The 13360-nt window shown below is 48.6% G+C and overlaps 1 protein-coding gene across 2 annotated transcripts in view; it reads left to right on the forward strand.

The window, feature by feature from the left end:
- adgrb3 (adhesion G protein-coupled receptor B3) overlaps positions 1 to 13360 on the forward strand; it is a 142962-nt gene that overhangs the window by 80358 nt on the left and 49244 nt on the right. For both annotated transcript variants that reach the window (XM_084709211.1, XM_084709213.1), the window contains exons 11-13: positions 2027 to 2135; positions 7935 to 8081; positions 10378 to 10462. In XM_084709211.1, coding sequence (XP_084565337.1) covers positions 2027 to 2135; positions 7935 to 8081; positions 10378 to 10462 — 341 coding nt within the window. The remainder of the gene's footprint in view (positions 1 to 2026; positions 2136 to 7934; positions 8082 to 10377; positions 10463 to 13360) is intronic.

Genomic DNA, 13360 nt, shown 5'->3' on the forward strand with positions numbered 1-13360 from the left:
CTCCCCCTCCCCCTCTGCAGCCCTCCCAGAATAGTGTGAGCTCATAGAGCCCCGTCTGGGTGTCAGACACACGCCGGCTGCAGTGAGACAGAGAGAACATCCAATTACTGTCCTGGTGAGAGAGAGAGAGAGAGAGAGAGAGAGAGAGAGAGAGAGAGAGAGAGAGAGAGAGAGAGAGAGAGAGAGAGAGAGAGAGAGAGAGAGAGAGAGAGAGAGGAGGAGATGGGGAGGGAGGGAGGGAGGGCGGGGCCAATAGACACAAAGAGAGAGGGAATGAAACAGAGAGGCTGAGACAGAAACTAGGATCTCGAAACTATGATCTGGGGATGGGGCTAGGGCAGGGGTACTCAATAGTCAGACTCTGGTCCGGATCCGGATCCAGACACAATTTGTACCAAATCCAAAATCAACATTCTAATTTAGTCATGATCCAAGTGAGTTTTCATTGGTGCGTGATTTTGCGCTATAGCCTATATTTTGAAGGGTGGAGCAGAAGAATGGAAGGAAGAATAGAAGGGAGAAGAGGAGAGATTTCAGTTGTCATGGAGAGCAGTGCAGGATGATGGCAGTGTGTCAGAAGAAGGAAGGGAGGGAGGGACTCAGTGATGCACCAAAACACACACACTAACAGTTGTGCCCTTTTTGGTTGTGATTAAAGCTGAACCCTGAGTGACTGGGCCCTGGGTTGCTATCAGGAAGTGTTAATTACGGGATGTCACTTGGGGCTCTGTCCCTGCCTGCCTGTGTGTTTGCTCTCTCAGTTTCCTGGCCCCCTCCCTCCATACGTCACACTTTTAAACCCGTTACAGACGCACCACTTTCAGCCGTGTCTGTCGGAACGGATGCGCCCTGAAGAACTCTGCGTTAGCGCCGACCACACATGACACGGTGTGAACGCCCGTGGAGAGAGACATGCCTGTCAAACTGTCTTCCTGGTTCTGGTCCGAGCCGTCAGCCTGGAGAGCAGCTGGAGTCCCAGACCTCCGGCCTCTCATCCTGCCCTCAATACAGCCTCCAATCCAGCCTCTCATCCTGCCCTCAATACAGCCTCCAATCCAGCCTCTCATCCTGCCCTCAATACAGCCTCCAATCCGGCCTCTCATCCTGCCCTCAATACAGCCTCCAATCCAGCCTCTCATCCTGCCCTCAACACAGCCTCCAATCCAGCCTTTCATCCTGCCCTCAATACAGCCTCCAATCCAGCCTCTCATCCTGCCCTCAATACAGCCTCCAATCCAGCTTCTCATCCTGCCCTCATTACAGCCTTCAATCCAGCCTCTCATCCTACCTTCAATACAGCCTCCAATCCAGCCTCTCATCCTGCCCTCATTATAGCTTCACTTGCAGCCCTCTTTACCCTCCCCTCCAGCCCTCAATATAGCCTGCAATCTAGCCTCTCATCCATCCCTCATCCAGCCGACCCCAAGCCTGGACAGAGGGGCGTCTCCGAGGATACATGTTGACTATGGCGCTGGCGTGGTGGAGTGGACGTGCCTGGAGGTGACAGCCAGCCCAGGCTGCAGTGCTGACCCAGGGACCTGGCAATGGTCCAGGGTGTTGACCCAGGGCCCTGGTCGTGGTCCTGAGTGTTGACCCAGGGACCTGGCAATGGTCCTGGGTGTTGACCCAGGGCCCTGGTCGTGGTCCTGAGTGTTGACCCAGGGACCTGGCCATGGTCCTGAGTGTTGACCCAGGGCCCTGGCAATGGTCCTGGGTGTTGACCCAGGGCCCTGGTCGTGGTCCTGAGTGTTGACCCAGGGACCTGGCCATGGTCCTGAGTGTTGACCCAGGGCCCTGGTTTTGGTTCTGAGTGTTGACCCAGGGCCCTGGTCGTGGTTCTGAGTGTCACTAGACACTGATGGTTACTCCACATAGAGGGGCCTGGGTGCCTGGCTTTACACACACATCCCCTCCAAGCTCCTAGGCAAGTTCTCCTGGGCTACAGCTAACTAGCCCATTGTGTTTTCACAAGAGTCGTAGTGTAACCATATTTTCTGTCTGTCTGTCTGTCTGTCTGTCTGTTCAGATCTACCCAGGAGCAGTGGAGCTCATGCAGGTGATAGAAGAGTTCATCCACATCGTTGGTCTGGGGATGAAGGATTTCCACAACGCCTACCTCATGACCGGGAACCTGGGTGAGCATCACCCCCCTCCACACACACACACACACACACACACTCCATCAGTCTACCTGATCATTCCAGGCGGGCGTGGCAGTTGAGCTGTGAAGTCCTCACGTCAATGCCCCCCCCCCCCCGTCAGTAATGGAGGATAAATGGTTGCACGGTGAGAGAGAGCGGACCAACACACTCAGATCAATACTGCTAATTAAAACTGAGCTTGGGCTCTTAATGTCTTCAATTCCTATGAAAACACTCCCGTTCAATATCAACAGGGCTTGGGGGGGTGGGGGCTGCGTCTGCGGGGGGCGGGGGGACATGTTCTAGACCTTTCTCAGCTCGCACTGACACAGATTTCTGGCAGACTGACATGCTAGGGAGTTTGGTGATTCATGTATTTCATCTAATTTTAGTCTAGTTTCTTTACTGGCTCAGACCAGTGTGTTTATCCATCATTAAGACCCAGCAATTCAGTGTTATATAGAACATATTCAACATTGTTCCACACTCCGACATTATTCTGCATTCTATAACACACCGATCACTATCTCGCATTCTCGAACATATCAAACATCCTCCCACATTCTAGAAAGCATCGTTTATTACCTTGCATTCTAGAACACAAGAGACATGTTCTCACATTCTAGAACACAGCGCACACCCAACAACACCTCCCACCTCCATGTTTCAACACGTCTCAGAACGTGCCGGAGGCCCACTCAGAGCTGAGTCGTGTTCGTCTCTCCTGATCCTGCAGAGCCAGACAGCCAGGCCAGAGAGACAGACAGCCAGGCCAGAGAGACAGACAGGCAGGCCAGAGAGCCAGACAGGCAGGCCAAAGAGACAGACAGGCAGACCAAATAGACAGACAGGCAGGCCAGAGAGACAGACAGGCAGACCAGGGAGCCAGATAGGCAGGCCAGAGAGCCAGACAGCCAGGCCAGAGAGCCAGACAGGCAGGCCAAAGAGACAGATAGGCAGGCCAGAGAGCCAGACAGGCAGGCCAAAGAGACAGACAGGCAGGCCAGAAAGACAGACAGGCAGGCCAGAGAGCCAGACAGGCAGGCCAGATAGGCAGGCCAGAGAGACAGACAGGCAGGCCAGAGAGACAGACAGGCAGACCAGGGAGCCAGATAGGCAGGCCAGAGAGCCAGACAAGCAGGCCAGACAGCCAGACAGGCAGGCCAGAGAGCCAGATAAGCAGGCCAGAGAGACAGACAGGCAGGCCAGAGAGCCAGACAGGCAGACCAGGGAGCCAGATAGGCAGGCCAGAGAGCCAGACAAGCAGGCCAAAGAGCCAGACAGGCAGGCCAAAGAGCCAGACAGGCAGGCCAGTGTACCCCCTTCTGTTTACCTACAGAGATAGAGCATTCATCTGAAGAGTAATCTACCCTGCTTTAGTCCTCTCTGCTGAAATCAGAACACCATCCTGATAGCAAAAAAATAGCTGTGTGTGTGCGTGTGCGTAGTTTGAGTGTGTGTGTGGTGTGTGTTTGTGTGTGTGGTGTGTGTGTGTGTGTGTGTGCATGCGTGTGTCAGCTTGCATGCATTGTCTAGACCTTGCTTTGTTTTCCTTCTATTTTGTGTCCCAACACTCTAGAGCGCTTGTACTCTCCCCGATCAATCTCTTTATTATTAGGTGTTTAATTAAATTCGCTAATTAGGACATCCTTCCTGGGATGGAGGGATTGTAGACCCACATACAAATATCAAACGAGAAAAAAGTAATAACAAACCGTGATCTCGGTGCTCTAATGGTGGTAAACATCCAGGGAACAGGCTCATACATTACCGGTAGTGAGAGTAGAACTGTATTGATTTCAGAGGTGGAAAGGTGGGGAAGGTTTGAACTGTTGCTGCCTCACTGACAGGAACATAGAAAGTGTTTAACGGCAGTCCTCTGAGTGCAGAACAAGACCAAGGTACCTGACCCTGTGTGACTGAACTTGTGGGCAATGACCATCAATAATGTATAAGCTACACATATATTATTCACATAATATTTACTAAATATAAAGCATTTGAAGATAATAACTAGTAACACATGGTTTGTAAGTATTTCTGAATCATCTGCAAGGTGTTTGTAGATATTGATCAGAACTGTTAAACATTTTAAGATATATTGTTTACACTAAAGTTTTCATGTGGTTTATTGTCAGTTCGGATCAATTATTCCATGCCTGTCCAGACACAGGACTGGCAGATGCACTTACGCTAACTAACTGTAGGAACTTGCTAACTAAAGTAGACTACTAGCTAATTTGTGTACTAGCTAACTGGAGTCACTAGCTAACTAGAGCTAACTAGCCAACTGGAGTAACCATAGCTAACTAGAGCTAACAAGCTTAGGAACTAGCTAGCTAGAGTACTACATAACTGGACCAGCTTGCCAACTAGAAAACTAGCTAACAGGAGTAAATAGTTATAACTATCTGTAACTACGGCTGACAAGAGTACTACTGGCTAGTGGAGCTAACTAGTTAATTAGAATATTAGTTAACTAGTGAACTAGATAACTTGAGTAACAAGCAAACGACATCACTAAAAAACTAGAGTATTAACTAACCAAAGTACGAGTTAACTGCTGTTTCTCTATCCCGCCCTCTCTCCCTTTTCGCTCCATCTCTGTCCCTATTTACCCATGTCTAACTCTCTTTTCTCTTCCCTCTCTCTGCATATCTCTCCACCTCTCTGTTAGGATGCTGTGTAAGTCTCGTGGGTCTTGTTAAACAGCTAACACAGGTCGGCCTACACCACATGATCTCTGCTGCATCCTGTGAGCACGCAGGTGCAGATCTCTCCGGAATTATATTTCTTCTTCAGCCGCAAACGTTTGTCTTCCTGGAAGGAGAGAATGGAAGTGTAATCATTACTTATTCATGGGATGGAATAAACTCCTGTGTAGCTGTAGCACAGTTAGACTAAGGATGATTACTCCTGAGAGGACTTCAGTCTCCTCCAGTCCTCACGATGCTAGAAAATTGGGCCCAATTATCACACATAGAAACACGCACATACACACGCACACAAAACAAATACTCACATAGAACACAGAACATGTCATTCTCCTTTCCACCCTTCCTCTCAGTCCCTCCATCTATCCCTTTCTCCTATTATTCAACGCTCCTTTTTTTCTCCCCTGCACCACGGACACAAACGTAAAACTGCAAACAATGTCATGTTTATCTGAGCGGAGAAGACATAGCCCTGTTGGTGTGTTTGATTAAAGGTACAGGGCAGGGCGATGGTACACCCAGGGCAGGTGGAGAGGTTCTGGCTGAGTAAGATATCTCAACATTATTTCTCTCTTTATTTACGGCTGCCCTCTTAGCATCCCAAGATAAATACTTGCTGTCAACGACAGCTTCGCCCCCCATCCTCCCTCTTTAAGTCAAATAACCTTGATTGCAAAAGCTCTCAACTTCAGCCACTGGTCTGCTCACTGTTTATATTCTGCACTCAATCAGACTGAGGTCCTTAAAGACAAGGAAATTGGGTATGTTTCCTAGAAAAGCTGCTGTTTAAAAGCAGAGAACTATTCTCAGTCTAATCCGAGATGGGAAAGATCCTGAAGGAACTGTTCTGTAGCTAAGAGATCTTGTGGTTCTGGTGCTGTGCAAATGCTGTCTTTAACATCCAAATGACAGCCCTGGAAGTCTGTCACATCCACTACTCTTATGTGGGTGACAATCAGCCCTGTGACTAAGACATGCACACACACACACACACACACACACAAAGACCGGTTCAGTTGCTCACTAACATCTGGCCTTCAGCGACTAACTGTGAGATTGATGTGTCTCCTTGTGTCCTGTGATTTCATGCCCTCTCACTCTGTGAACACACACACACACTAACGCACACACGCGGTCGCACACACACTAACCCACACAAAACCACGCAGACTCGTGCACAAACACAGATGTCTATGTACACTTTTGAATGGTCTCATGGACATAGTCACACACATTGTGTCTGTGGCGATGGACACAGGCTTCACAAGGGTCCTAAGGGCATGTTAAACCAGAAACTCTGAAGACACATGCCTGCACACACACACACTTGCCCATCCCTGTTCCACACCTCCCTTGGAGTGCTGACATGGTTCAGGTGATGTTATTGCAGAGCAGAAACACAGCAGCATCAGTAGCAGCATGAGCGTCCTATCCCTGAGATGCACACTTACACATCATGGACACACAGACACACACAGCACATCATGGACACACACACTCACACACATCATGGACACACACACACACACATCATGGACACACAGACACACAGCACATCACGCACACACACTCATGCACATTCCCCATACAATGCGGCTCAGCCAGGCTTTCAGGGTGTATTGATCCGGTTGGACGGAGCCGCCAAACCCAAACGAACTGCTGGTCCTTCACATCAGCATAGAGGAACAGCAAGCAGCCATCACACCCAGTACTGCCCCACCAGACCCACATGAACTGCTGGTCCTTCACATCAGCATAGAGGAACAGCAAGCAGCCATCACACCCAGTACTGCCCCACCAGCTGTCACTGCTTAATTGGATTTTTTATTTCTGGCCGGCCTTCACCTGGCGTCACAGTTTGATGGCTCGCAATCATGGATGAAATCTTTCTGAGCTCAGGGATATAATATATAAGATGATGTTGGCTTTGGACAGGCAGCGGGATTCCTCTTAATCTGATCCAATCAATGATGCTCCTCCCGTAACTCCAGATGTCTGACTCAGAGGGTGTCTCTGCCACTGAAGCCTCAACGTGGCTGTGAGACTGAGCACCAGTAGATGTTGGCACACAGGATATGTTACCTTTACACATTTTCATTTAGCGGACGTTTCTATCCAAAGCAAAAATAGTGTCCGCTCCAAGTGCAGGAGATAATTAACGACCGGAAGTTCACAGTTCTAACTGTATTACAGTGGTTAGTGCCAAGAAAGTGTCTGGGTTTTTTTTTTTCACCAACCCGTTGCAACAATAGCATGGCACGTGGAAGGGAGCTTGTGGACAGAGAGAGTGCATTACAGTCACTCCCTGGAAACCAAGACAAAGCTGAGGACATCTCAGTCACTGGGAATGATACAAGTGATTCATGAACAGCTGACTGCAAATGATTATCAAGTTTTATCCTGCCGACTTTAACAAGAGCCATCAGTTTGCTACATCATCAATCAGCCAGCCAGCCAGCCAGCCAGCAAACTGGACAGCCTGTTTGCCAATCTTATCTGTGCTCTGTAACCCTGGAAACGTGTCACCCTGGCGACTTGTCACCCTCACAGCCTTGTTTCCAAGTTAGCGGGTACATCATGTGACCTGTGATTCCCCCAGCAGGCAAGAACTCTGAAACTGCAAAGATTCCTTGAGTCAAGAAGGGTTTTGTTTCTGAGCTGATGCCAGCTACACGATGGCTTCTCTCTTCATAACAGGGAAGCCTGTTTTCTCTGGCAGTGTTTGGAGTTGCTCCCTCGCTCCACATTTTAGGGTACAACTCATGTAACTCTGTACTGCTGCTTCTGGAAGAATGACATGAGATGATGTGGGCACAAGAAGAACAGATATCCAACCGAGATGTTTATCATTCCTCAATACTGACAACTTCTAGAATACAATATGAATATAGTTTGTTCATTTGCCGTTGTCTAGGAAGGTTATTTAATATCCGAATCTTGATGTTGGTGTTATAGGTTTTGATTGTTGTAGGTTTGCTGTTTTTGAGTTCAGAGGTTGTTTGTAACCGCTGCTTTTGTGGTAACTGCTGTTACTGTAGTAACTGCTGTTACTGTAGTAACTGGTGCTGTTGTCCTCCAGTGGCCAGCATACAGAGGCTGCCAGCTGTGTCGGTGATGACGGACATCAACTTCCCCATGAAGGGTCGTAAGGGCATGGTGGACTGGGCCAGGAACTCGGAGGACAAGGTGGTCATCCCCAAGGGAATCTTTCTGCCCCAGACTGCAGGTACCCACACTGCCACCGCCACACACACCACCATCACATACACACACCACCACCACCACACACACACCACCATCACACACACACACACACCACCATCACACACACACCACCATCACACACACACACACCACCATCACACACACACCACCATCACACACACACACACACACCACCAACACACACACACACACACCACCACCACACACACCACCACCACACACACATCACCATCACACACACACACACACACACCACCATCACACACACACACACCACCATCACACACACACACACACACCATTACACACATTACCATCACACACACACACACACACACCACCACCACCACCACACACACACCACCATCACACACACACACACACCACCATCACACACACACACACACACACACACCACCATCACACACACCACCATCACACACACACGCACACACCACCATCACACACACACACACACACACACCACCATCACACACACACACACACCACCATCACACACACCACCATCACACACACACACACACACCACCATCACACACACACACACCACCATCACACACACACACACCACCATCACACACACACACACACACACCACCATCACACACACCACCATCACACACACACACACCACCATCACACACACACACCACCACCACCACACACACACCACCATCACACACACACACACCACCATCACACACACACACCACCATCACACACACACACACACACACACACCACCACCACCACACACACACCACCATCACACACACACACCACCATCACACACACCACCATCACACACACACACACACACACACACACACACACCACCATCACACACACTCCAAGCCCAAGCCGTTACCAATGTAATCACTCAATTCCTGCAGAACACGTCATTCACAACCATCACAAATCCAGCAGTAAACATATAATCTTACACAAAGCTGGAGTGACAGTCAGTGTGCATCACAGCCCAACGCAGAACTCAGAGCAGTGGGAATCACACAGGTGTGATTATGTCATTAAAGCTTGTTTACACTGAGTAAGAGCTGGGACTACCTGGCCAGTGGTGCTTCTTGCTACAACGGTGCTCAAATCCTGCTACTGTCTCTCGCTTACTAGAGCAGTATTATAGTATGCTACTGTCTCTCCTTCCTTACTAGAGCAGTATTATAGCATGCTACTGTCTCTCCTTCCTTACTAGAGCAGTATTATAGCATGCTACTGTCTCTTCCTTACTAGAGCAGTATTATAGCATGCTACTGTCTCTCCTTCCTTACTAGAGCAGTATTATAGCATGCTACTGTCTCTTCCTTACTAGAGCAGTATTATAGTATGCTACTGTCTCTTCCTTACTAGAGCAGTATTATAGTATGCTACTGTCTCTTCCTTACTAGAGCAGTATTATAGTATGCTACTGTCTCTCCCTTAGTAGAGCAGTATTATAGTATCCTACTGTCTCTCCCTTACTGGAGCAGTATTATAGTATGCTACTGTCTCTCCCTTACTAGAGCAGTATTATAGCATGCTACTGTCTCGCCCTTACTAGAGCAGTATTATAGTATGCTACTGTCTATACCAGCTCCACACACGCTGCACCAAACCATCTGCTTAATTGTTGCGGTCCGTCTTATAACAGGAGAAAGAGTTAGAGCATCAACATCAGATTGATGTGGGACATGATTCAGTTCTGCTATCTCTGGAGGGGCTCCCCCGGTCCAGCTGAGGGGTCACCTCTCCCCACACTCCAAACTTTCCTCCTCACAACAGCGTCCGCACTGGCCAACGCCACAACAATGATTTGTTGCCATATTTTATCAATGGTTATCAACGCTCAGAGCTCATCACTTAATGCACTGTTGGCAGGAATATTGCCATGGGGAATGTTGCCATGGGGAATGTTGCCATGGGCCTCTATTTCAGGGCCTGTGGACAAGCAGACAGTTGTCCATTACAGCGATAGCTAACAATCGTTCGTCCTATTCGTGCTAAATTCTCAAAACGTTTGAATTCTGACACTTTGCGTGTTTTTTATTTGTTTTATCAAGCATACCGTTAGAGAAACTTCAAATACAATAATTTTATACTGTGTAGTTGGTCGTTTGCTTTGCGTGAATGTTTATAGAATGGCTTTGACAACGGCATATTTGAATGTGAACACATTCAGATGTGAGCCGTCTTGATCATGACCATATGTTAGTTTGAATGGCTGTGCGGTTGCACGTGTCCCTGTGACACTGATGTCGGCCATGCTGTTTTGTCTGTCTCAGATATGGACGGTGCTGATGTCTCTCCCGTCTTCATCCTGGGGACCGTGCTGTACAAGACTCTGGGCCTGATGTTGCCGTCACCAAGGTGAGACCACACACACACACACAGTCATCGACACACACACACACCGAAACACAGACACACGCACACACAGACACACATTCGCACACTGCCACGACACTCCTCTCAGTCCAGGTAGAGGAGGAAGGAGAAGTGAACTGTTGTGTGTGCGAAGGTGCTCAGAGCTGGGGCCACGTGACCCAGCTGGACGTCAGAGAACACAGAGAGAACGAGGGCCAACACGGCTCATCCACCTCCTCCGTCTCTTGCACAGATACAGAGGACTGGGTCACAGGGAAACATTCATCTGCTTGAGAATAGTCTGGATGAAAAATGCAAGGATAAATGTGTCAGACTTGTTTACAGGTCTGCAAGACACTACCCAGAAGAGAGGTCTGTACTCCAGTAATGAACCCACACGATGGTAGAAAACCATAACGTGATTACATTTGATATTTGGGTCATTTGACAGTCACTTTTATCCAAAGCCTCATACAAACAGTGCATACAGGAAATACCGCAGAAGATCAAGGATCTTGGGTTCTTAAAGTGTTTAGGTTATCAGTGTCAAGTCACTGTAAATATATCCTTGCCTCCTCGTAAAGTTGGATTCTGTTTAAAACCTGGAGGGAAGCCTTTTATTTGGTTCCAGGACACCGTGATAGCGCAAGGCTGTTAGTCTTACATAAATGTCCTTCTCTATATCTTTCATCAAAACCGATATAGAGCAAGAAGCCTTGATGAATATGAACACTCAGAAAGGATTTATAGTTGTGTTCTGCTGAGAGTACAATGGCAAACCCGACTCAAACTCAAAACTCACGATTTTTGTTTTCCCAGACAACTCATTTAAAGGGACATTGACAAGCGAACGAGAAAGCAAAATTCCATTTTACATTTATTAGCATTGTCCAATATTGCTCGATATTCTGTAGACGAGATTGAACATTACCCTCATTAAGCTGTGTGCGGCTGCAATCCAGACACATGATTTATTGCCTGGGTTCTCCTATATGAGTGGACATGCAGTAATTGTGATGCTCTAAGCAGAAACAGTGGGGGGCATATTGCACTGGCTATCATATCATTCCAGCCACTCCAACCCCTGCCAGGAATATCAATGAATATGCCAGTAGTTTATTATAATGTGAGCTGTTTTTCTCAATCAATTATCATCCCCACCACAAGCTATTCACTGTAACCCCCCCCCCCCCTTCCCTTTGTGCATCCCACAATCGTTCATGCATCACCTGTTCTTTGATTGTAATGATCTACTTGATGGTGCCCTAGTGTCCGCAGTACATAGCAATCCTCAGTTTTTCATGGTATCCTGTAGAATCTTGTGTAGCGATAGGAGAATCCTATGGAGTCAATGACAGGGTCAACTTCTTTGATTATCTCCATCAGTGATGAAATTGGTTTGACATGGTCTTGTTAGGGGTTCCATCTATTTATGGGTTCTATACAATCTGATTAAGGGTTCTATATGGTCTGGTTAAGGGTTATACATAGTCTTAAAAGGGTTTTTTTGAACTCCTACTGACGAAAAAACACTTTAAGTCATACTGATCTGTATGCGCCTCCTTTTGAACAGGCTGCCTTATAGAGAGACCGTTTGAATTGGAGCACGCCAGTAAAGCGTCAAGGTTTGTCAGAACCTCCAGGCTGGAGGACTCCCCCTCCCCTGGCCGGCCACTGACGGCTGGCTTTGACACGGTCAGACCCGGCTCTGCCCCAGATGGAGCGCTCACGTCAGGGATCAAAGCCTCCTCTGTTCCAACCCGCTCCCTCCAGGGCCACGCACGCTTCCCAGGGCTGGACACACAGCCTCGTCTCCATTGTGTCTGCTCCGGCCCTGCGTTGTCCCTGTGGGCTGTGGTAGATAGGTGGTACATGAAAGGAGAGGAGCAAGGACAAAGGCTTCACTCGCCATCGCGTGAAGGTTGTTCCCTTAAGAGACGAAAAACGGAGATGAAAGTGAGCCGGAGAGTGAACCCGAAAAAAGAAGGCAAAGAGGGGGGAGAGTTGGAACGTTTGGTGTCATCCATTCTCTCTCTCTCTCTCTCTGGCGTGTCTCTGGAAATGGCTCAGCGACTCACGTTATTCCACGCGTCGCAACGGAGCCTCTTCCTCCAACCCAGGCTAGCCTAGCCTAGCCCCCCTCCACCCGATCTCATCCTCATCTGATGGTTGGTAGCACTCACAAAGGCACCGAGCCCTGCTCCCAGTCAGGGACCCAGAGCCCATCCATGTTCACACCTGAATGACACCCCGGGAGACAAATGGAGAACTGTCATTCCAAGTTAGTGGGAGGGTTTTTCTTACTTTGGGAGTGTAGATGCTTTGCGGGGAGAGGGAATTGTGTTGAGACTCGGGCATTTCTCTTGGATTGCCTCTGTTTGGCATCCCTCCCTGTGCAGTGACTCACAAAGCCCACATCAGGCTCCTGTTCCCCCTCGCTCAGTCTGGTTTCAATCAGAAATGGTGCATGAAATCTTGCCCCAAGATGGCCGCCCGTGACTGATAGGACTCCTCCTGTCGGTTCCCCTTCCTCACGGCACACGTGTCCTCAGCCGACGCTGTGCTTTGATTGGGTCTCCTCCGAAGAACGTGGTCATGTGACGCGTTGACCTTCATTTTAAGCTCTCAGGAGATGATTGACTAGCTTTGGTCGGTAAGTTGGGTCTGGGATTGCTAGTTGTCAGGGCGGGCTTTATACGATGATGGACAGATGATCAACAGTAACGTAATAAACCACGTCACCAAAGATCACTTGGGTTGAATTTGTTTTCAACAAACAACATATTACGTTGCTCTGATTGGTTGTAGGTCTATCCAATTTAGCGAAGAGGCATTTTTTTCCGGGTTCGGTTGAAACACGCCCCCTAGTCACAGCCCAAGGGAGCGGTATCAGACTCATAT

The sequence above is a fragment of the Hypomesus nipponensis genome, chromosome 11, assembly GCF_054491055.1.
Source record: "Hypomesus nipponensis isolate SF chromosome 11, ASM5449105v1, whole genome shotgun sequence".
NCBI classification, from domain to species: Eukaryota; Metazoa; Chordata; class Actinopteri; order Osmeriformes; family Osmeridae; genus Hypomesus; species Hypomesus nipponensis.